Here is a 25759-nt window from a genome sequence, read left to right as displayed (position 1 = left end):
AAAGTACAAAATCATAAAAAGAAAGAAAACATTGAACGCTAAGAGGTGTGTACAAACTATTGACTGGTACTGTATATACACAAAACACTGTAATTCAGTCAACTATTAGTCTCTAACCACCTACATTCAGACTGCCACTGCTTCAGTGGATTTTACTTATTTTTTATTTAGAATATTGGCATGTTTAAAGTTAATTGTTTTAGGTGTAATTTGATTTTAGTTTTTTTAATTTTATCTTATTTACTGTTATTTTATTCTTTCTTTTATTGTTTTCAGTTATTGCGTGCATATATGTTACAGTTTTGTTTATTGTTGCCTTTTTCTTTTGTATCTTATATTATGATTCAAATTCTGCATTTCCTTTTTCAATGTATATTCTATGTACTGGCTCGGCTACTTTGTAACTGAGGGCCAACCTCAACGTACTCCAAGTTTAAATAAAGGTTGACTGATTGATTGACTGATTAATTATATCCATAAAAACCGGGAACCAGGAAATGGATTCTAGCTCAAGCTAACATTAGCTAACACATTTTCACCTTAATATTATATCACGATTTAGTAGAAAACAGTGTTTTAGGACACGAGAATGTGATCTAGAACAGGGGTCACCAACATGGTGCCCGCGGGCACCAGGTAGCCCGCAAGGACCTTATGAGTAGCCCACAGGCCTGGTCTAAAAATAGCATTTTTGTTGCTATTCTTTTTTTTTTTAAATCACAGTTGCATTGATGTAATTTTAGATTATATTACATTAATATTAGCTTAGAGATAGCCTATAGTTTATATATTATTATACAATATAATGTAATATAATATGTAATATTATATTAAAATATAATATAAAATGTAAACACTTGCAGAGATTTATAATAATAGTGTTGCCTATTGATATCTGTGTCTTCACATAGATGAATGTCATTAATTATTAATAATAACATATAATTAAAGGTAAATTGAGAAAATTTGTAATTTCACGAGTGTGTATCAAACTGGTAGCCCTTCGCATTAATTGGTACCCAAGAAGTAGCTCTCAGGTTCAAAAAGGTTGGTGACCCCTGATCTAGAAGAATCTACAGAAGGAACTGCAGTACAGTATTCTCATCAAAAAGATGTTTATTACTCATTTTTTAAATAATATCAGTCACACTGATTAATCTGTGTTGTTGTCCTCCAAAAAGTCCATGAGAGCCTCTTGGTCATAAAACTGCTGCAGAGATGAACTCATCTCATCCAGCAGATCCTCCCCTAATAAAAATGCATCCAAGTCATGCAGGGTTTTCCCAATCCGGTGGTCAGTGATTCTGTCCTGGCAGAAGTTGTAGGTCCTGATTTTTTCTGATCGGCCCTTGGTGCCAATCTGTTAGAAAAGGGACAAAATATGGTCAGTGGAAAGCGTTTCAATTGCTGGAACTGTATTTGTGCAATATCATAGTGAACTCCTTAATCAGGGAATGTTGCACTGAAGTCCTGTATCTGTTTTTCTGCATACTTTATTGTCCTCCTTTACCCTGTTCTTTAATGCTCAGCGCAGCTATTATTATTTGGGTGGTGGGTCGGTATTCTCAGCACTGCAGTTATTAGCACTGATTAGCATGGTGGTGGTTTATAGGGTGTTAGTGTGTGTTGGACTAGTACGAGTGGATCAAAACAGCAGTGCTGCTGGAGTTTTTAAACACTTTATCCATTCACTGTCCTCCATACTAAAATACTCCTACCTAGCGGTGTTTGTCACATTATAGTCCATCATTAATCGACACAGAACAAAGGCTGCCCACACGATTCTTAATTTGTCTGTTTTTTGTCTATTCTCAGTCCAGCACTGTTTAAGTTGTTTAAAAACAACAGCAGCACAGCTGTGACTGATCCACTCGTACGAGCACAACAGTAAACATGTCAACAACATTAAAACACACCATCACCATGTCAATCAGTGTCACTGCAGTGTTGAGAATAATGACCCACCACGCAAATAATAATAGCTGCTCTGTGGTGGTCTTTCCTGAACGCTTTTGAACATTAAAAAATAGGGTGATTGGAGGAAAATAATGGAGTATACAGACAAACAGATACACAATTACAGTCTAATTAAAGAACTACAAATTGTCCTATATGATGAAGGGAGCTGCTACAATAGATAATGTTTGTAGAAACAAGGAGACCATACTATTCTAGCATGACTGTGTATTTTAGTAATGACGACTCCTGGCTACCATATGTATCCTTTATATATGCTCATTTTCTTTTTTCCCTGTGTAGACAAAAATCAGCCGTGTACCTGTAGTTTGCGGGCCTGGAGGCGCTTACTGGTCTCCTCCTCCAGCTTTGCACTGTAGAGTTTGGCCAACAGCACCTTCATGGCCTTCTCCTTGTTTATGATTTGCGAACGCTCTTGTTGAGACTCAGAGACAATGCCTGCAGTATAAAGATTTACAAGGATGTTTTACACTAATCTGGATATATAAAGTGCACAGAAACAGAATTTTTCATATAACAGTGCCAGTATTAGCAAATTTAATTAAGCAAATTTGATATGAGTAAGATTTAATTAAAAAATCTATCAATTTACAACTTTAGAAATAGTTCCATACTATTTAAAATGTGCATCAGAAAGCCCTTTTATGTAAAGTACCAGTCACAAGTTTGGACGCATCTCAATTGAATTCTCTCTTTTTATGATTTTATACATTATAAATTTAATATTGAAGACTATATTAAAGCTATACAGGAACACACGTGGAAAAAATATTTTAAACAAGAGTGCCTAACAAACCAGAATATGTTTTATACGTTAGATTCTTCTAAGTATCACATGTATCTTTGAGGACAGATCTGCACACTCTTGGTATTTTAAGTGTCTTCATGAGGAAGAGTCACCTAGAATTAGGGGTGTAAATCACAAGATTCATTACGATACGATACGATACAATTATTTTAGTCAACGATACGATAATGTACGATACCTCAAATTATGTCACGATACGATACGATACGATACGATATGATACGATACGATACGATTCGACTTGCTGAGGGCTCCTGCATTGTGTAACTCTTAACTCAAACATGTGCTCGGCAAACAGCAGCGGAGAGTAACGGAGAATAGGCGGAGAATAACACAGAGCGGAACAATGCAATGTTTAAACCTCTTACTGCAGATCCAATTTTATGCTAATTTCATGCGGTTTGCACTACTACGATATAACAATGAATATCTTAAGTTTTACATATAGCACAATGACCATTCAGGGCTTAAATTGAAGTAGACAGTTGGGGCAAAACAATAATTCACTTCAAGACTTTAATTTTCATTATTTAGGGTCCATTTGAGAATATCAAATGCAGAAGAAAATGTAAAAAAAAAAGAAAAAAAAGCACCTGTTATATTTGGAGTTTACAATGTGTGTATGGATGTTGGTGAGGAATAGTCAATCATTCTCTACATTTCCTGATTCAGTAGTTGTAATTTATATCACAAAGCAAAGTTACACTGCATTATATTAGGTGTCCACCAGGCGTCTCCAAAGTGTTCAAAATCTCTCCAGGAGAAGCCTTCTGGAGAAAGGCTGTGACCTGATTAGATGCGACACCCACGTGATCCAGCGCTCACGCCATTGGTTCAAAAGACGATCACTCAAGAAAAGTAGTGGTTTGTGGACCAATAAAAACCACAGAATCCAGAAGGCGGTTGGCGGAAACTGGGCTGTGACTGGAGTAGCGATGGAAGGAAGTGACGAAGGGTCAGGCAGTGAGCCAGATCTGTTTGGGAACACTGGCGGGAGGTGGGGAGTAGGAGGAGAGTGGAGTACAGTTCGTAAGAAAAAAGGTAGGCGTAGATCCGATGATGGGGAGTCTAATGAGGGTGGAGAAAGGAAGGAGCAGACTAAACGAAGGAAGGAGGAGTATATGGTGGTTTTGAAATTTGGAATGGAAGCTGATTGTAATGTTAGCCCGCTCAAGCTAACTGCAGATTTGAAATCTGCTATTGGGGATGTGGCAGGAGCTAAAGTACTGAGAGGAGGGAAAGTGTTGGTGACCTGTAAAGATGACCGCCAAAGAGATACGGCGTTGAATCTGAAGCGTTTAGGCGGAAAGAAAATTGTTCCAAGTTTGTTTAGGGAGAAGTCATGGTTGAGGGGAGTTATAACGGGTGTCCCCTTGGATGTGTCTATGGAACAAATTAAAAAACATCTAGCTGGAGGTACGGTGGTTGAAGCGGTTCGTTTGAAGGGCTCTAGAGATGGTGTGAAAACGGATAGTTTATCTGTGATGATCCAATTTGATGGGCAGGCATCTAGGGTACGTATGCTTCACTGTCAGGCCGTTTATTCCTTCTCCGTTAAGATGTTTTAATTGTCAAAGGTATGGTCATGTGGCTGCTGTTTGCAGGGCTAAGAGGAGATGTGGTGTCTGTGGGGGAGAGCACGACTATGGTAAATGTGGAGAGGGGGTGCAGCCTAAATGTTGTAACTATGGGGGGGATCATAGATCGGCATATGGGGGATGTGAAGTTCGCAAAAAGGCTGCTGAGGCTCAGAAAGTTCGGGTACAAAAAGGTATTTCCTATGCGGAAGCGTTAAAGGAAGTTAGTGGACCTGCTCTGTCGAAGGCCAGCACTGTTGAGTGGGGGCAGAGAGCAGATGCAACTGTGGTGAGATCCGAAACTGTCGCTCACAGGAGGTGTCCTATAACTCCAGATTCCCTAGTGGTGGATAAAACAAGATTTGTAATGTTTATGGCGGATGTCGTGAATTGTGCGGCACAGACAGGGAGTAGAACAGAGAGGATAAAGATAATTGTGAGATCTGCTGAAAAATATTTAGACATCAGGGGTATAACTTGGGAATCCATTAGTACCGGGCTGACCGGTAGGGCTGGACAGACACAGTCCAGTGACAGCCTGTGATGGTCTTTCGGATATTGCAGTGGAACGCTCGGAGTCTTATTGCAAATGGCCAAGATTTTAAAAAATATGTTCTCGGCAGGACGTATGTCCCAGATGTTGTTTGTATTCAAGAAACGTGGTTGAAACCTAGGTTGGATTTTGTTTTATACGGGTACATGAGTGTACGTAGGGATAGGGAGAGAGGCAATGGTGGAGGTGTGGTGACGTTTGTTAAAGAAGGAATTAGTCATCGTTCATTGAATGTTATTGATGACTATGAGGCGGTTGTGGTTGAGGTTCTGGGGGAATTTGGTAAAATTAGGGTGGTGAACCTGTATAATCCATGTCATAGGCTTACGCTGGATATGTTGGAAGTGATTGGTGGGTCAGGGAATCATAAAGTTATTTGGTGTGGGGATTTTAATGCACACAGTACATTATGGGGTGGTTTGACTACAGATTGTAATGGAATGGTGGTGGAAGAATTCCTTGTGGGCCACAATCTTGTGTGTCTTAATGATGGTACTGGTACTAGACTAAATGTCACTATGAATACGTTGTCTGCTATAGATCTGACTATAGTTACTTCTGGCCTTGCAGGGGTGAGTGAGTGGATGGTCAGTCAAGAAACTTCCTTGGGAAGCGATCATTATCCTATTTTTGTTACTCTAGGTATTGAAATCTCTTGAGGTCGGAGGGAATTTTTGCCCAGATGGAATTTTAATAAAGCAGACTGGCATAAGTTCTCTGATAGATGTGACGAGGGGTTGAAAGAATGGACAATTACAGGGGATGTTAATAAATCCAATGGGGATCTTTGTAGTATTTATATGAGGCAGCAAGAGACGCTATACCTAGGAAGAAACCTCCTAGTAGGAAGAGACCCTTGCCTTGGTGGACGGCTGAGTGCACTTTGGCTGTCGAGAATCGCAATAAAGCTTTGTGTGTCGTGAGGAGGACACTTGCACCTGGAGATTTAATTGCTTACAAACAAATTCAAGGTGTAGTGAGAAGAACTGTGAAAACAGCAAAGAGACAGTACTGGAGAACGTACTGTGATACTATAGGGACAGATGTTATGCTTAGCGAAGTATGGGGGATGATCAAGCACATGAGGGGTGTTAGAAAGGGAAATAACATTCCGGTGCTGCAGTGTGAGGGTCTGGAGGCAGTATCTGATACTGATAAGGCAGAAATGCTGGCTCAAGCTTTTGTCATGGTTCATAGCTCAGCAAATCTTACTAATGAAATGAGCATTCGCAGGGCTGAACTAGTAGCACAGTTTGGTGACACCTTACAAAAGAGGTCCATATTTGATAGTGTGTCGGATCATACCTTTTCGTTGATGGAACTAAAGCAGGCTATAGCCAAATCGGGCCATTCATCTCCGGGGAAAGACGATATCTGCTATGATATGCTTAAACATTTGAGTGACAAGTCTCTAGAAATTTTGCTGACCTTTTATAATCACATCTGGATGGCAGGGTCTCTTCCGAGTGCCTGGAAATTAGCAGTGGTAGTTCCTATTGGGAAACCTGGAAAGGATCTCTGTGACCCTAAGGGATACAGACCCATTTCTCTTACTTCACACTTGAGCAAGTTGATGGAGCGCATGGTGACTGAGAGACTGTCATACATTCTGGAGCAACGGAATTGTTTTTCTCATCATCAAAGTGGTTTTAGAAAGGGGAGGATGACTATGGATTCAGTTCTTAGTTTGGTGTCGGATATTATGCAAGCACAAGCTAATAAAGAGGTGGTTGTTTTAGTCTTTTTCGATATTGAAAAGGCTTATGATATGCTTTGGAAATAGGGGCTACTCATGAAGCTAGATGCTCTTGGTATTGGAGGACGGCTGTATAATTGGGTGATGGAGTTTTTACTGGATAGGACAATATAGGTAAGGGTGGGGACTAGTTGTTCAAAGGTTTACCACATTGAGAATGGGACTCCACAGGGGAGTGTATGTAGCCCTATGTTGTTTAATATCATGATTAATGATATTTTTTCTCAGATTAGTCCAGATGTGGCAAAATCCCTTTATGCAAATGATGGGGCCATTTGGAAACGGGGTTGTAATGTCGCATATGTGGCAAAAAAGATGCAGGCTGCACTAATGGCTGTGGAAGAATGGGCAAAAGATTGGGGATTTCGGATGTCTACTGCAAAGACGCAAAGTGATCTGCTTCTCAAGGAGAACCACAACCAATAAGCTGGAACTAAAGATGTATGGACAAATCTTGGAACAAGTTAGAATTATTAGATTTCTTGGTATGTGGATGGACGCAAAGCTGACTTGGTCTCATCATGTTGAGAAAATGGTGGATAAATGTAAAAAAGGTCTTAATGTTATGAGGTGTTTGGCAGGATGTGACTGGGGAGCTGACCGCAGTGCACTCTTTGATATTTATGCTGCACTAATTAGATCAGTATTTGACTATGGTTGCATTGCTTATAGGTCAGCTGCTACATCAACGTTGAAAAAACTTGACATCATACAGGCACAGACATTGAGAATATGTTGTGGTGCGGTGAAAACGTCGCCCGTCCCCGCGTTACAGTGAACCTTTGGGTGAACCAAAGGGGGCATGGTAACAAGCACCCCTTGACAAATAAATTTTATTGTGGTAATTTAGCTCTGAACAAAAGTTTTGGGTGTGTGATCAGAGCTGAGGTAGACAGAATGGGTCTGCAGAAGTGTGTCTTCAGTCCATCAGTACCTTGTACTATAAACCCACCTTGGTTTTTTCCTCTGCCCTTAGTTGATACTTTAATTAGGGGTAAACTTGCTTCGGAGTGCAGTGGGATGCCAGAACGTTTAGTGGTACAGCAGCACTTAAATACAAAATATTATGGAATGCTACACATGTATACAGATGGTTCAAAACACCCAACCACAGGAATAACAGCAGCTGCAGTGTACATAGCAGAATTTGATATTTCGCTCAGGGCGAGACTCCCTGCAGATCTAGCGGTATATACTACAGAAATTGTTGCTATAATATTGGCTCTACAGTAGATTGAGGAGGTCTGCCCAATGCAAGTGGTTATCTGTTCAGACTCGCTGTCGGCCCTACACAGCATTCAATCTGGGCAGTCCTGCTGTAGACAAGATTTGCTTTTGGAGATACATCAAGCTTTGTACAAGCTACACAGGCAAAGTATATGTATTAGCTTTCTGTGGGTACCTGCTCATGAGGGAGTACACGGGAATGAAGTGGTGGATCAACTTGCAAAACAAGGATTAAAACGATCAGTATGTGATGTAATAGTTCCGCTAAGCAAGGCAGAGGCCAAAAGCATTATCAAAAGGTATGTGCGGGGGTTATGGCAGGCTGAGTGGGAGCAAGAACCCAGAGGCAGGCAACTGCATGAGATTCACCAACGGGTTGGTCTAGTGGTAGTTGGGAGATATGAGCAGCGGAGTGCTACTGTTCTCGCACGTCTCAGAATAGGGCATACCTTATTGAATTCCTCGCTGTTTTTAATAAAGAAGCACGATACAGGTCTCTGTAGACACTGTCTAATCAGGGAAACGGTAGAACATGTCTTGCTACATTGTGACATGTACACGACACAAAGGAATGCGCTAGTGGATTCGCTTAAGCTACAGGGACAGGATGTATTGTCACTGAAGTCATTACTTGCTTATGGGTCAGGGATGATCAAACTTCATAAATCTGTTTTTCAATTTTTAAAGTCAACTGGGTTGTATGAACACATAGGTTTCTGTATGTAATTATTAACTTTGTGGATAGTATTATGTTTTTTTTATTTTTTATTATTATTATTATTATTATTATTATTTTATTTTATTTATGTATTTTATTTATTTATTTATTATTATTTTTTCCCCCTCTTTTTTGCTCCATTTAGTACAGTTGGTAGTACACTTTTGAAATCGTACTTCACACTCCAGTTCAGTAGGTGGCGGGAATGCACCTTAAGTTGGTCTGCCAACCGCCAAAACGCCAAAAAGAAGAAGAAGACACCCTTAGCTTTGGATTCACGTACAACTTTAAGTAAAAACATTACATGTGTGGTCGCTAGTAGCTTGAGAGTATTACATTGCGGCTGTGCTGAAACTAAAGCATGTTTGTGAGGAGAAGTGAGCAGGCGAATAAAGGACTTTATGGATATTTTATCTGCGGTTCAGTGCTGTATTGTGGATGCTGTGATAGTAAGTGAATTTTCTATAATATAATCTGATGTTACTTTACATACTAATAATATTTTATAAGGCTATTTTGTTGGGGAGGCATGTTCCTCATGTAAACAATGTAAAAAAACAGGCTGTTTTCAGTTGGAGATTTCTGGCGACTGGTTTCATGTAGACGGCTGTAAATTTGCATGCAGGTAGTTAAAGTAGTACTAATGAATATGAGTTGGTTAGTTGGTCGCTCTGTTTAGAATATTTGACGCTTTGAAGCATTCTACTTTACATAGTCAGAACGGGCCCGCCGGCGACCCGCAAGACGGCGCTTCTGCAGTAACCGGTTAAACGCACGTGAAAAACACATCAATGTTTTTACGTCAAATCGAAGCATCGTATCGTTCATAGTTGTATCGATGTATCGATACATCGATATCGATGTATCGATACAGATCGATGTATTGTTACAGCACTACCTAGAATAGTTTTCTCAGCATCTTGAAGGAGTTTCTGGAGGTGCTGAACAATACTTCGTGTTTTTCTCTTTACACTGTGAAGCTCCAGCTCATCCCAAACCATCATCTCAGTTGATCAGATTTAGATCAGGGGATTGGTCAGGTAGAGAACAAACATTTTTTTACTGTTTACTACCTAATACCATGTGTCCCTTTATCGTATTTAACATTAATCTAAAATTTAGGAAATAAATTAAATAAAGAAATAAATCATGAGAAACACTGCATGAGAAGGTGTGTCAACTTTTGACTGGTACTGTTTAAATATCTGATTGTGAGGTTTAAATAAACATGACTACAGAATTTGTCGGTTTGGCTCAAATTAATACATTTTTGAGTTAATATGCTAATGTACAAAAAAAAGTGTTTGCGCTTAAGTTTCTGTGGATTTTTTTATTACCTGTTGGTAAGTGTACAATCCTCACAGCACTGTTGGTTGTGTTGACATGTTGTCCTCCAGCCCCACTGGCTCTCTTTGTTTCAATCCTCAGGTCTTTAGGGTTAATTGTAAAAGAGATCTATGTGTAGAACACAAAACAACCATGTACATAAGTTTTGACTAAAATAACTAAATTGATTTTATTAATAAAGTTATGGTTAACAGTTCATATATGTATATTGTACTCATCACACCTCAGCTGGCTGGGGAAGTATAGCCACTGTCATAGTGCTTGTGTGCATCCGGCCTTGCTTTTCTGTCTTTGGAACCCTCTGGACACGATGTACCCCTGCTTCAAACTTCATCTTCTTGTAGCTGAGTGGACCACTTATACTGGCTGTGGCATGCCTTACTCCTCCTAGTGAAAAGAGCAAAATGTTAAAAACTGACAGGAGAAAGAGAGGCGCTACAGTTTATTCAGAGTTTTAGGGTTGTGTTCCAGGACTGCGTTTAGGCCTAGTCCCAGGATTATGCAGCATCTCAGCACTGCAGACGCCTCCCCTGTCTCTCTGTTGTGCTTGGCACAACTTTAGTTTCTGCCCCTTCTTGTCTTTCCGCCTGTTCTTGGGTTCCCTATCCCCTTATAAGGCCTTTTTGTATCCCCCCTTTGTATAAGCCCCGACTGTATCCCAATTCACTAGCCGGGGCAGCTGTACTGTATTGGACCGTAATCTTGGCGATCTTCGATCCCTTGTGAAGAGCGGTCTGTTCGTTTATTTATTTTTTCCTTTCTTCTTGGGTTTACATGCTTCATTTTCCAAAAACAGATTTTTTTTTTGTGGCCCGTCACTTAATGGCTTGGAAAATATCTGGCCAAAACTAATTGCCGACCCCTGCTCTAGTCCAATATCAATGCTCCTGAACTATGTAGCATTTTGAACTGATATTTTCAATTGAAAGTAATTTATATACAACCCCTGGCAAAAAGTATGGAATCACCAGTCTTGGATGAGCACTCCTTCAGACATTTCATTCTGTAAAACAAACTCTGATCAAAAACATGATACAATAATAAGGTCATTCCAAAGTGCAACTTGTTGGCTTTCAGGAACACTCAAAGAAATGAAGAAAAAACATTGTGGAAGTCAGTGAATGTTACTTTTATTGACCAACCACAGGGAAAAAAATATGGAATCACTCAATTCTGAGGAAAAAAGTATGGAATCATGAAAAACAGATAAACAAAAGATGATTCAAAATACATCACTAGTATTTAGTTGCACCACCTTTGGCTGTTATAACGGCTTTCAGTCTCTGAGGCATGGACTTGATGAGTGACAAACAGTATTCTGCATCAATTTGGTGCCAACTCTCTTTGATAGCAGTTGCCAGATCAGCTTTGCAGGTCGGAGCCTTCTTGTGGACCATTTTTTTCAATTTCCACCACAGGTTTTCAATTGGGTTGAGATCTGGACTATTTGCAGGCCATGACATCGACTGAATGTGTCTTTCTCCAAGGAATGCCTTCACTGTTTTTGCCCTATGGCACGATGCATTGTCATCTTGGAAAATTATTTCATTATCTCCAAACATCTGTTCAATTGAAGGGATGAGAAAACTGTCCAAAATGTCAATGTAAACTTGTGCATTGATAGAAGAATTAACCACAGTCATCTCCCCAGTGCCTTTGCCTGACATGCAGCCCCATATCATCAAGGACTGTGGAAATTTGGTTGTTTTCTTCAGGCAGGCCTCTTCATAAATCTCACTGGAACGGCACCAAACAAAAGTTCCAGCATCATCACCTTGTCCAATGCAGATTCTTGACTCATCACTGAAGATAACTTTCATCCAGTCATCCACAGTCCATGATTGCCTCTCCTTAGCCCACTGCAGTCTTGTTCTTTTATGTTTAGGTGTCAATGATGGTTTTCTTTTAGCTTTCCTGTATTGAAATCCCATTTCCTTTAGGCGATTTCTTACGGTTCGGTCACATACATTGGCTCCAGCTTCTTCCCATTTATGCTTCATCTGTTTAGTTGTACTTTTTCGGTTTTCAAGACAAATGGCCTTAAGTTGCTTGTCTTGACGCTTTGATGTCTTTCTCTGTCTACCAGTACGCTTGGCTTTAACAACCATTCCATGCTGTTTGTATTTGGTCCATATCTTGGATACAGCTGACTGTGAACAGCCCACATCTTTAGCAACCATGCGTGAAGAGTTACCTTCTTCAAGAAGTTTCACAATCCTCTCTTTTGTTTCAAGAGACATTTCTCTTGTTGGAGCCATGGTTCTTGCCACTCTAATTCGTCCAGCAGCCCTCCAAGGTGTCATGACTGCAGGTGTTTTTAACTGCAGACTAACGAACAGATCTAATCTGAGGCAGGTGTCCATTTAGGGAAAGGAAATTGACTGGGTGTGTCCTTATTTACTACCTTCAATTTGAGTGATTCCATACTTTTTTCCTCAGAATTGAGTGATTCCATATTTTTTTCCCTGTGGTTGGTCAATAAAAGTAACATTCACTGACTTCCACAATGTTTTTTCTTCATTCTTTGAGTGTTCCTGAAAGCCAACAAGTTGCACTTTGGAATGACCTTATTATTGTATCATGTTTTTGATCAGAGTTTGTTTTACAGAATGAAATGTCTGAAGGAGTGCTCATCCAAGACTGGTGATTCCATACTTTTTGCCAGGGGTTGTACTACGACAAGGCCTAACCCTGTTCCCTGTCTTTGAATAAGCCTAGTCATAAACTATATTTCCTTTTAATTAAAAATCTTCATTTAAAATAAGGTGCAGTCCAAGATCAGGCCTAATCCCTGTCTGAGAAAATAAAAAATGTTTCATCTTTAAACACAAGCAATAAGACCAACCAATATCACTTGACATAAACTCCAGAATTTCAAAGCCCCAGCCATGGAAAGAAGCAAAGTTCTGGTACATGGTGAATATCTCAGCAGTAAAAAGCATAGCCTCTTGACCACCAATTCCAGCAGTGACTTCTAGGACCAGGTCACTCATATCTGACTCCTCCTCGGGGATCAGAGCAGAGATAATCTACAGAAATTAAAGAGATAAGTCAGATGAATTATTTACATACAAAAGTGGCATGTAAGATTTTGGGCACTCCTGGTCAAAATGAGTGTTACTCCGAAGCTGTGAAGCAAAACTGAAATAACACACTGATCTTGCTTACAATGCTGAAAAGTATATTTCATCTTTAACTTTAAGCCTTTTGGAGACCTGTTCACAATAACATCACTTTGACCAGAGGTGTCCAAACTTTTGCATGCCACTGTAGTTGTAATGTTACAGTTAACATTCTCAGAGCGTTCAATCTGCCAATTTTTTTGAATTTTTTTTTTTTTACATTTTAAATGTTCTCGTAATGTTGTTTAAACATCACTTGTGTCGATGTTTATAATTTTAGTTTTGGGAATGTTACCTTTAAAGTTTAATGATGTTATATTTGTCTAGCTATGTCAAAAACATTTTAAAACATTGTGATATTACCATTACTAAGTCTTAAAACATTATGTCTGTAATATTACAGGCTAACCTTCTTAAAACCTTTGCAAAATGTTGCTAAACATTATTATAACGTTCTGTTAGCTGTGTGCCTTATTGACAAAATACATTTCAACTATAGCTAGCTTGTGTCTACTTTTCAGTTGCATTTCAGTTCTAAAGTCTTTCAAACTAAAACCTGGCTTGGTTTGGTTAGTGAGTTGTTCTATCATGTCTGTTGCATCAGTCACAGATATATTTGTTTTCTGCTTGGACATGATGCAAAGTTCAGTGGAAAATGGTTTCAAATAGACTGGGCTCATATAATCTGAACTTCTATTAGCATTAAAGTAAGAAAAGATGAACACTTACATAAAGAAACAAATGATGCATGAAGCTTACTAGGCTGCTTATATATGATTACATGTTGTATCATCAGAAGGATGTACCTGTTGTTTGATTTCTTGAATAGTGGTTAGACAGTTCTCCTTCTCAGTCTGCGCGAGTTCATGCAGATCAGCATCATTTTCTGGGGAAAAAGAAAGTATTCATTTAAAAGTTAGCCACTTCTTACTAAGTAAAGGTAGGCATAATGCTGGTTAAAAAAGTATTATGGCTAACAAGAGAGCATATACACATATACTACAACGTAACACTGAGCGTAAGGGACATGGTTTTGTACTATAATTACAGACTGTAGTCCTATATCTGTTTCTCTGCATACTTTATCTTCTTCTTGTACAGCGTTTAAAAACTCCAGCAGCACTGCTGTGTCTGATCCACTCATACCAGCACAACACACACGAACACCTCATACACCACCATAATTCTAATCAGTGTCACTGCAGTGCTGCTGGAGTTTAAAAAGAATAAAAAGGCTGCAGTCAGTTTTCCAGGCCTAGACCTCTCTAAACTATTATTCTTGTCTCCCTCCCAAAAATACAAGGAAATACCAGCATTTTAACTTAATTTCAATTTATAACTTTAATCATGATTGATCACAGAATATTGTGTCAATATTACATTTGTTCTGATATGTAGTTACATTTAAATATCCATTACTACACTCTTAGGTTTTAAGTGCAATTAAGTGCGATTAATCACAGAATATTGTTGCAAATAATATGATGAACTTTTTTTATTGATTGACAACTTCAATGTCAAGGTCAATGTATTTATCAACAGTATTTTAGGGGTGTGCAACTTATTTAAACCTTTAAAACCTCTGAATAATTATAATATGCAATGTATCATACATTATGAAGATTTCTTTAAATGTAATGATGATTAGAGATGCACCAATGTAAGAATTCTTAGCCGATGATGCCAATATCTGATATTACACGTATATTTTTGCTGATGCCAATGCTAATATATACAAAGGTCTAACTCACAGAGAAACCAGACACCCCAGTATAACTAAAAATATATATATATAATAACAATAAGTTTAAATCAATGCATTTAAAGTGGACAGTGTCAGCCAACGGCTGATTGCCTATGATTCTAAAAAAGCAACTTTTGGCCAATACCAATATAAATCTGACATCATTGTGCATCCCTAGGATAATATACACTGTGCTGCCAATGTAAGGCTTTTTTTTTTTTTTTTTACACTTTATTGTTCTTGATCTAATCTGAAGCTACATGAAGTTAGACGGTGTGTAGTGATGTAGTGAAGTTGGTTCCTCTGTGCATTATGTTTCTCAGCATCCGCTGACCCCACTCTGCTATCTTACACTGACAGAGTGAGTTGCTGTGGTTCCCATAACTTCCACTGTGTTATAATATCACTGACAGTTGAGTTGACTGCGGAATAGTGAAAATTCAAGACTGGACTTGTTGCACAGGTGCTTCATCCTACCACTGTACCACAGGGCTGAAATTTACTGAGCTCCTGAGAGTGACCCATTCTTTCACTAATGCTTATAGAAGCAGTCTGCATGCCTGGTAGTGATAGAAACACCTGAGTTGAATGATTTGGATGGGGAAGTGAATACTTGTGGCAGTACAGAGCATCACATTGCTGACATATTACCCACCCACCCACTCTTGCCTTTTAGTAAAGCCTCTGTTTCCTCGAGCTCCTTCTGTTTTTCTTCTAATTCTGTAATTCTTTGGACCAGAGGATCCAAAACAGACAGTCTCTCCCTTTTTCCTCGCAACTCCTCTTCATCTATCTGAGAATCTCCAGTGTTCAGAGAGTGCAGGCAGTCTCTATACTCAGTCTGCACCTTCCTCAGGTATCTGTGTAAAGACTGCATGGAGAAGATCTCCTCCACACTGAGAATCCTCGCTGCCAGGGCCCAGGTCGTGGTGTGAAAGCCTCGCTGGAGTCTCAGGTGTCTGCAGGTGTGTCTCAGCAGTGCAGCAGTAGAGCAGTGTCTGACATACAGCGGTCCAGTAGAGCTCGGTGTGTCTGCAGACTGCGCAGTCTGCCTCCTGGAGAAAACCCCGGGCTTTACCGCAGCTAATCTGAGCAGCTGCAGGACTCGACTCAACTTCTGACAGCCAGACGCGGCCATGATAAACCTATAGTCCAGAATATTAGACCATTAAAACCCTGTAACACTGCAGTACAGCGCTCTCAGCACCACAGCATCTCCATGCTTCTGCTTCAGCTCCATTAAAGTCAAATAAAAGTCACTTCCTTGCCGGCATCGTTTCAAAATAAAAGTATGCCTCGCTGATTTTAGACTGATTTTTAGACTGCAACTGAAACCCCCGTCTCTGACAAAACACAGCAGCTGCCTCCAGAAACCTTAGAAGATAAAGTTTTTTCTTCCTGAACCTGCTCCTCTCCTCTGTGACCCAGACACTTTTACTACCGCCTGTCTGAATACCGGAGGAGACGAATGAAGCCACTTAAATCCCCCGTAAAGCTTCTTCCAGTGGAGGATACACCACAGTCCCCTACCTACCCAGAAGAACTTTTAGATATTGTTCTTATTGGTTTGACATTACTGTGACCACGCCAACAGAGCATACAAGCACACACTTTAAAATAAATAAGTTAATTTATATAATATATTTTATTTGAAAAAATATATTTATTTATTTTGTGAATTGTGTATGTCTATAAACTTTATAAAAACAATTACATGACTCTATAACATATACATATCATCACTTCTTATAAACAAGTAAAAAAGAGATTTAATAAAATAACACACAAGGCTATGTTCTAATTGGCAAATATTAAACATCCATAATTAACAAAATAAAAGCATGGTCGTATCTGTTCCGACCCTGCAATGTGATTGGCCGAGAGGCGTTTTATGGGTGACATTATTAGCCGATACTGCACTGTATCTGAAGCTCTCCATGTATTACTCCGCCACATACAGGTAACCTAGCAACGATGTAACGCTTACAAATCAAATGCAATATCATTATTTACCACTGGGAGCCGCTGGATCCCATAAAGGCACAGTGAAAAAACGCCATGTCTCCAATAGGTGGCGCAGGCAAAAACACGGTCCCATAAATAAGCCCAGAGATTGAAAAATATGCGTTATTACACAATTATTTGCCACCAATATTAGGTTAAGAGTTGTTATTATTAAAATAAAAGCTTAATGTGTTTATATTTTCCAGTTAATATAGGGTATTTTAAGCTAAATGTAAGGTGGACTCTTTTAATTCTGCAGGTCTTGCCGCTGGGGAGCGCGGAAGTGAACAAAACATTTCCACCTCCACTCCTCCAACTGTGCCCGGCTGCTCTCTCTGACCAGCAGAAGGCACAGCTGTATCTCCAACACACCTTATTATAAATCGCGATGTATTATCAGAGTTTGTAGGGCCTCTTAAAATCATGTTACAGTTCCACTTTATGTTTTGGACTCTCGGACAAGTATGGCTGGCAATGCAACAGTAAACGTTAATATATTTTACTATAAAATGATTCACATGTTTTGTTTTCTGGAGGCTGAAAGACAGTTTAGAGGAGAAAAATTAGCCTCTGTGGGTGGAGCTATATGTGGTACTGCAACCAGCCAGCAGAGGCACTAGACCTGTGGTTGCACTCAACATTCTTCTACACTCAGCGGCTCCATACTAAGCTGTAGTTCCATTTTCAGCCAATAGATGGAAAAAGTCCACAATAAATAACAGAGGTACGATATAAGTAGTTTCTTGTACTCAAACTACACTACTACTCTAAGTACACTTTTCATAATTGTACTCTTAAAGGTATAATATTGGTTTTTACAGGGTCAGATGTGTTCCCTGTGAAGTACAATCTCTTTCCTAACAGCAGGAATTACAGATTTGTACCATTTAACCAGCCAAAAAATACAATTGTTCTGTTTCACTGTACTAATAAACAATAAATATTTTAGTTACACATTTTTCATTTGAAAGCCAGACTATTTTGGATCAAGTTCTGGACACATATTCAGATGATAATGTTTATAATCTTTATAATTTTTACTGGTACAAAAAACATGGGAACAAAAAAAGACTTTCACTGAAAGGTACTCTACTGTACCTTAATATTAGGTACAGTCCCAGTGATAAGCTTTGTACTCTTTTAAGTCTAAATCTGTAGTTATTTTTCTTAAATGAGCTTTATGGGATACTGCAACCAGCCAACAGAAGCGCTACATTCTTCTACCGTCAGCGGGTCTATACCAAACTGTAGTTCCATTTTCAGCCAATAGATGGAAACAGTTCACTATAGATAACATTCAGTAGAATTCATTCACCTTTTCTCTTAAAACAAGCTCACGTGCAAAGCTATGCTTAACAGATTTATTATTCTTAGGACAAAAACATGTAGAACATACAGCTGTTAGAAGTTTACATAAGCTCATAAAGTGCTCCAATTTAAGAAGCTCAGTGTAGCACTGAGGTGTTGGATCATTTACACAAGTTACTCTCTTGAAACAGTCATAGATTTCAAGATTGACCGATCTAAAGAAACAGCAGGGTCACTGTCTAGATTCCAGTGAGTTTTATATCACAGTGGACTGAGAGGAAAACGAAGTGCAGCCTCAATGACCAGAGGTACTGAACATTTAGGGCCAAACCAAAGAGCCTAACCAAACTGTTAAACATAATATTGGTGTTAGCAACATGACCTGGGACTGTTTTTCTGCCAGTGGAGCACATTGCATAAAACAACTGGATCAAATAAGAACCTCACCACAATTCAACATAACATTGGTTGAACATTTTTTTGGGTAGTCGATTAATCTATACATCATTATTAGTATTTTTGTCTTCTTTTTTCTAATATTTACAATGGTACAGCAATTCAAATAAAGAGAGAGAGAGAGAAAAAACAGGGATGGAATGAAGTAAATTATTTTTTTTTTTCAATTAAATGTTTAGTGAATGATCTTTTATCTTGGCTACCTGTGTGAGAATCTGTGGCAAGACTTGACAATTGCTGTTCACAGACACTCTCCATCCAACCTGACTGAGCTTGAGCTATTCTGCAAAGAAGAATTGGCCAAGGTTTCAGTTTCTGTATGTTTAAAGCTGATAGGGAAATACCCCAAAAGACTTGCAGCTATAATTGAGAAAGGTGCAAATAGTGGTCCAACAAAGTATTGACTCAGTGAGGCTGAATACAAATGCCCAGCACACTATTCTTATTTAAAATAGTAAAAAAATATGTATTATTTTTCTTTTCACTTTTCAATTACTTGTTACTTTGTGTTGGTCTATCACATAAAATCCCAATAAATGAATGTGCAAAAAATGTGGAAACGTTCAAGGCTTATGAATACTTTTTCCAGGCACTCTATTTCTAATCCTTTATGTATAATTTTTACTCTGTTTTGATTTCAGGAAAAAAAACAGCAAAATAATATTTCAAAATCTACAATATAGACATGACATTTATATTAATGGTAAATGGATATTTACATTTTGTAAACAGAAAATGTCGGTCTGAATAAACCAAGAGTTAAATTGTGTTTCTCTACATATACGCCTTTTGTTTAAGCAAAAATGTTGACTTTGCAAGCTTTTAGTACCACAATATTTATGTCTAACAGCAGCTGTTAAATCGAACCAGACGCTTGTGTTGCATTTGTACCTTTCTTTCACTGCTGCGATGCATTTGGCACTTCTACTAGGCCTCTCGTTCCAAGATGTAAATTACTAAACATAATCAATCAAAAGCTGACAAACTGCGTCAAACAAGTGCGCCGTATATCATGTCCTCCACTGAAATGGGGTGTTCTGATGAGCATCTCCATTTTAACTGAAAGAAATAAAGAAAGAATTATGACTCTGGGCTATTGTGGAAGTGTGGGTGGTCTGTAGGCTTAAACTTTGGAAGGATATTGGCTGAAGTTTATCAACCTCATGGTAGTGCTTTGAGTCCTTAACCCTCTTGACCTCTGACCCTGGAGTGCCCTGGATAGAAACAAAACACAGCAATAGTCTTTGAAGGATTGCGAGGTTCAGATTACTGGGTTGGATCCACAAAGCTCTTGAGGAAAGTCTAATGAGACGTCTTATCTTGTCATTACCAAGAAAAATGTAATGTTAAATAATTAGCGTTAATGTTACCAAATTTACAGAGCCTGGTGAGGTATTAGAGGTTTTATTTAGCGTTGTGAACACAGAGTCGCTTGAGTTTAGAAGGTAGATTATTTTTTATTTATACTGAAATATAAATTAAATCTCATAACTAACTCTAACTATGCCCTCAAATAGAACTGAACACGCAGTATCTGTTGATGTAGCTAGATGACTACTTACATGACTTTTGCTCTGATTGGCCACACTTTATTCAGAAAGCAGTTCAGGCCAAATCAAAACAAAAATGGCAATTTTTCAAGCTTGTTATCTGTATAGACCGGGGAATGAACTATATCTTGAAATGTTAACTTTGCGTACACCCTACTTCACACTCTTTTCCATGTTTTACATGATATGACCCAAATGTATTGCTTTTAGTTCCAGAGTGATTCTCACTTAACAGACACAAAAAAGAATGTAAAAGTCATCATTTGATAGCAATAATTTTTAATTACAATATAATTTTTTTAATATGTTTTCAAGAAGTTGAGAGCAAACATATTTGCATGCCCCCACTGACCATCGTTGCATTTTTAATGAACTGCAGACAAATAACAATTAATGACAAATGTTTGCTCCTAACGATATTTTTCGACATATCCTCATTTTCAACCCTGTCTCAACATTCAATTTACCTTCTTTAAAAATAATAAAATAGTTCCTGTGACCTTATCCCTGAGGAAATTACATCACACATGTCTTTTTAAGGACAAGTGTCACTTTGTCGAGTGTTGTAAAAATAAAAGCCACATAAAATGTTAATGTTAATGTGTAATTTTGGTCAAAATATAAGGCCAAAACTGAAAAAAATAATCTGGTGTAGCTAATCTTAGTTAACTAATCTTAACTAGCCTGGTTTAACTAATCAACTATTAGATGAGTTTATCAAAAATATATATTTTTGACTTTTTTTTTTCTCATAAAAATGAAAAATCATCTCAGAGAATCACTCACCAAATTAACACATGGGCCTACATTAAGCAAAATATCAGGCTGACCTCTACAACCTGTATCAGATGGAGGTCAAGCCAAGCTGTAGGTCAGACCTGGGACTTGCCAAGCTGAGACGTCACATTGGTTGGCTGTTCGCCTCTGAGTGAACAAGAAAAAAAGCTTTGGAGAAACTGGGTTAATCCTTAGCACTGTTGCATGCTAATTATTCGAGGTAATTATGGGGATTTACTCTGCAAGGGTCAATGAACGGGCTCCATTTCCAGGTTTCGGGCTCAGCGGTGGGGTGTGAGGATAGCAGGGTGCAGTGACTGGAGGTCTGAGTTGTTCATTTGTCTAATGATATCTCATAATAGGGAACTATTTTGGCACATGACCAATACACATCATTATTATGGTTTTTGAGGGGTTGAAGAGTGGAGAGAATAGAAAACAGCACCTCTAACTGTGAAGTGTAATGAAGGCCTGCTGGACTGCTCTGTCAGTGTGCAAACAGCTGTTCTACATTACACACACACTGCATTCAGAGAAAGGTTTTGTTGTCATTGTAGTTTACTGGGCCAATAACCCCTTGAAATCAAGTCATTTTGTTTAGCTTTTGGTCTTAAGACTTAAGACACAAAAATCAGTGTTATATGTCACATGCGGTCATCACAGTTTGTGTTGAAGCAATGTTGTGTAGTATTTTACCTTAAAATAGCTGCTTCAGTGTATTTTTGCTCTACTGGTTTTGTAGTCTCTCTCTTGGCTCCAGGTTACTTTGGAGAATGAGGCAGAACATCACTAGCAAAAACTCCATAACACTGTTTAATAAGAGTTACTGCATTCGTCAGCTTGTCCAGAAATAGTGTTTCATGCTATTACCAGTTAGCATCGTCATGTAACTCTTCTTATATTATATATAAGCAAAAATATATTTTTTTACATTCTAAATCAGAACAAGAAGAGAACAGGAGAAGAGAAAAGCTTCTGAGAAACTGGAAACTGGAAAAGGGGGCAGGACATTGCTTGCAGGAACTGTGTGACACTATGTAGTATGAGTCATATTATTTAATCCCTCAGCTTGTCCAGAAATGCATGTCCTTTACTGGTGTCTCAAACCATTAAATACATTTTCAATCAATTTTAAATAAAATTTATTTAAAAAGCATACACATAACAGCTTTAGAGAAATCAAGAAAAAATGTCAGCAATACATAAAACAAGGGTCACCAATTACACAATTGTTTCAATGCGTGAAACCGCAGACTCATCTTGCTGCTCTTCAAAAACATTTTTTCACAGAAACAATGCAGAAGAATGTTGGTTGAACATGAGGTTTTCTCTAAACACAATCCCATTGGCTGCCCTTGACTCAGAGTTGGAGACTAGTCCAGATATTACTTGCTAGAGGTTTTCTGGATGTCTGTGACAGTCAGCGATCACTTGGAGACAGCTTGGTGAGCATCTTTCAGCAGTGCACACTACACGAAACGACTGAGTGATCTAAGTGATTTAGTCTGCAATTTACTAAAAACAGTCGGCAACTGGGAAACAGGGCTAAAATCATATAGTGTAAACTAGTCGTAACCAGTTCAGGGCAGATAGCAGTAAGTTTTACTTTACACATTAAGAGAATCCAATTTATAAAACATCAAAACTATCCTGAGATATTATAATACATTAAAAAAGGTTCTAGTCTACCAGGCGTAACTCACATCACACTATTATTTCTATCAAAAAAATATAGAAAATATACTAGCATTTTAACTTAAATTTATCATTTTAATTTCACATTTTTGTTATTTACATTAATCAAATATCCATTAAACGCAAATGTGATTAATCGATTGCCAGCACTAAATGCATTATTTTTGCAGACTTCAGGCTAAAGTACTTGCCAACTGGCTTGTATTATATAAGTTTTCTTTTCTTGTGTTTTGCATGTCCTGATTGACTGATACTAAAATGTTGTTTCAAAATATTAGGTTAGTGGCTCACAAAGCCATATTTCAGCCATATTTCACATTGCATATTTCATCTTAAAGTCATGTGTCATATGATGCATTCACCTGCCACTCTAAGATTTCCTTAAGTTAAACTGAGGTCTATTTATAAGATCAGAGAGCAGCATGTGACACTGCTGGCTGCCTCCATGTGACTGTGGCACAGTGGCACAGTTCCGTGCTGTGGAGCACGAATACAGGGCACATGGATAATAAATAGGGGTATACAATTATAATTAGTCAGGATCAGAATAGGCTGATTTATTTTTACTGCAGCCAATCTGTATTATAAATTTATGCTGTAACTAATATGAGCCCGCTCATATTATAAGCAAGTTCATATACTGTATATTATGTTTCTGGCTTAGCCAGCACACTGTGCATGTAATATCTTAAGTGTAATTTGACCTTCAAATTTAAACTTCACATAAACAGCCAATAAGCAAGGTCATAGAATTATTAAAAGTTGGTCATCAGCCAGTTTGGCTGGAAATAAATCAGCTGTAAAATCTCATGATCTATGCACACCTTGTAACATTGCCAAACAAAAGACCAAAGGCCAAATAGTGGTCAGTATAGTATAGCAGGTATAGCAGGTAACACTGCTGTGCTCGATGTTGCAGATATGGGGATTTGATTTCCCACCTTAGCAAGCACTATATATTAAATAATAAAGAAAACTGGATACCTTAATGTTTGTTTTAACAGATTTAATACTTACAACCAGCCTTATAACTAAATGGTTTAACCATGGAAGTTTAAACTCTAAGTTTTACTGTAAGGGAACTCAAACACATAAAGCTCAATATATTGTAAATTCTAAATAAAAAGAACAAATAAAATAGTTAATTATTAAATACAAACTAAATCCCTCTACTAGGTGGACGTTTTCATTGCTGGATCAAAAGTTGCTTTCTCTATCTCGTTCACCATCCTAAAACAGTAAGAGCATTACAAACTTAGCACAAATCATTTGCTTGGGAACACTTTTCAGCTACACCTAGATCATATTTTATTTTTTAAGGTCTAATTCTAACACGGTATTAATGACGAGACCAGCCACTGGCTAAAATCTGGCAATATGGAAATATCAAATATAGCAGTTCTCATAAAGCTCATCACTGTGTTTGTTTACAGTTTAAGTCCCACCCTTCAAAAAAAAGAGCCAATCAGCTTGCTCCTTACATTACGAGTACAGGAGTACAGGAGTACAGGTCTGTGTACCAATGGGGAATCCCCCCTCAAAGTGGAGATCTGCGCAAGCACAGTAACCAAAAAAAAGATGGAAAAAAGTGTGTTTTTTTGTATTTTTGAGCTAATCACTACAAACTGGTTTAAAATATGTTTTTGAAACAGTTATTTGAGCTTCAGTTTCTAATATGTTGTTTTTTCTGTTTAAAGAAATTGGAGACAAGTCTCATATGACCTGAGATAACTGTGCCTTGCCTGTAAGGACTTTGCACCCATTATAGTTGACATTATAGTGAACAATAGTAACTTACTTACTAGTTGAGGGATTTTGTAAAAAATACACTTTCATTAGGTTTATTCTGCATCTTTTATAGCATTGTATAAGAACATTATTACAGGGAATCCAAGGCTTTACAGCGTGGAATACTTTTAAACTTGAGCTGGTATAGGGAAGTGGATAACACAACTACCATCTCAACATGGTAAAATGTAAAATCTAACTGTTGTGCTTATTGAAATAATTAAGGTAACGTAACATAAATACAATATGCATAGTTACACACGCCATTCATTTGAGTTAGGAGAAGATTAACTTTTGGGCATACTTTTTTCATGGTGAATTGATTCAATTGAGTCATATTGACTAAGTGATCTGACTTGTGTGCCTAACATTTGGTTAGTGCAGTCTTGATGAGTATGAGTGAATATGATGAGTAATATGCCTTTCCCACTGGTTTCTGGGAACATCTATTTTGCATACTTGGTGTGTCTTTCTCCTGCTTTACTCACCATCAGTGTGTGGACATCTTCCCGACTACCTTCTCCTATGTGTTCAGTTATAATGTATAGTGTGGTACAGCTGCCTGGCCTCAGTGTTCAAGGCTGTAAGAGCAAGTTATCCCCTTTTCTGCTGCTGCAAATGGCTCTGTGAGGACTGAATGCTGCCTTTAAAACCCATTATTTGACAGATTTATGTATTGTATTAGAAAAATGTACTGGATCCAGTTTCTGGTCTTGGTACTCTATCACATGGTTCAGTTGTAAGTAACTCTGCACAAGTGTCTATGGCTCTTTATTTGACGTCAGTAACCTTCCAAATACTAGTAGGATCTTCATCACACCGTGAATGTTTGCGGCATTTGTCTAGACAGAATTGCACAAACCCAATCATTGATTTTTAATTTGTCTGACCTCTGGAAGCTTAAGTGAACCCTAACCTTGAAGAAAAAAAAAATTACATTATTTATTTAAGTTTGGCTGTTGTCCAGGGGCAGACATTTTACTACAAAGAACTGAAGAAAGCCTTTCTTTTTTGAGCAGCCTATTTATTACATTTTCATAAAACCCGGGTCCTCTTTATTAAACACGAGACCAAAGGAGGTGCAATATGTTATGGCAGGCATGTGGAACATTTCTCATAACTGTGTAACACATGGGGCCAGAGTACAAAAAAAAATCTATTCACAGCAAGGCTTTCACGGTCACTGATGGAATTTGGAGCTGGCACTTACTTAATGCTGAGCAGTGCAACACTCGCATGGGAATCAGCGAGCAGTCTTTCGGCCATTGTGAGAGACACCTAAAGGAGCCCTGGGGGAAGGGTGCCTCCAGCCCCAGCAGAGTGGCATGCAGAGCAGACAGGACGATATGAGG

General features: G+C 38.3%; 1 protein-coding gene across 1 annotated transcript; it reads right to left on the bottom strand.

Moving 5' to 3' along the window:
• Window positions 1-1098: 1098 nt before the first annotated feature.
• Window positions 1099-16272, bottom strand: mtrf1l (mitochondrial translational release factor 1-like). The gene is made up of 7 exons (XM_007228748.4): window positions 15499-16272; window positions 13892-13971; window positions 12809-12992; window positions 10187-10350; window positions 9954-10071; window positions 2279-2415; window positions 1099-1360 (listed from the first exon to the last, which is right to left on the bottom strand). Exons 1-7 carry the CDS (start codon window positions 15965-15967, stop codon window positions 1154-1156), a joined length of 1359 nt encoding a protein of 452 aa, XP_007228810.3. The 5' UTR covers window positions 15968-16272; the 3' UTR covers window positions 1099-1153.
• Window positions 16273-25759: the final 9487 nt, after the last annotated feature.

Source organism: Astyanax mexicanus, chromosome 7 (assembly GCF_023375975.1).
Source record: "Astyanax mexicanus isolate ESR-SI-001 chromosome 7, AstMex3_surface, whole genome shotgun sequence".
NCBI lineage: Eukaryota > Metazoa > Chordata > Actinopteri > Characiformes > Acestrorhamphidae > Astyanax > Astyanax mexicanus.
This window is presented reverse-complemented; position numbering and strand designations above follow the sequence as displayed.

Excerpts from the sequence above, each read along its gene's own strand:
- mtrf1l (XM_007228748.4), bottom strand. The coding sequence starts at position 15,967 with ATGGCCGCGTCTGGCTGTCAGAAGTTGAGTCGAGTCCTGCAGCTGCTC. Across the intron at positions 12,993-13,891 it reads TTCAAGAAATCAAACAACAG|ATTATCTCTGCTCTGATCCC; the intron begins GTACATCCTTCT and ends TAATTTCTGTAG. Across the intron at positions 1,361-2,278 it reads TCCAGGCCCGCAAACTACAG|ATTGGCACCAAGGGCCGATC; the intron begins GTACACGGCTGA and ends CTTTTCTAACAG.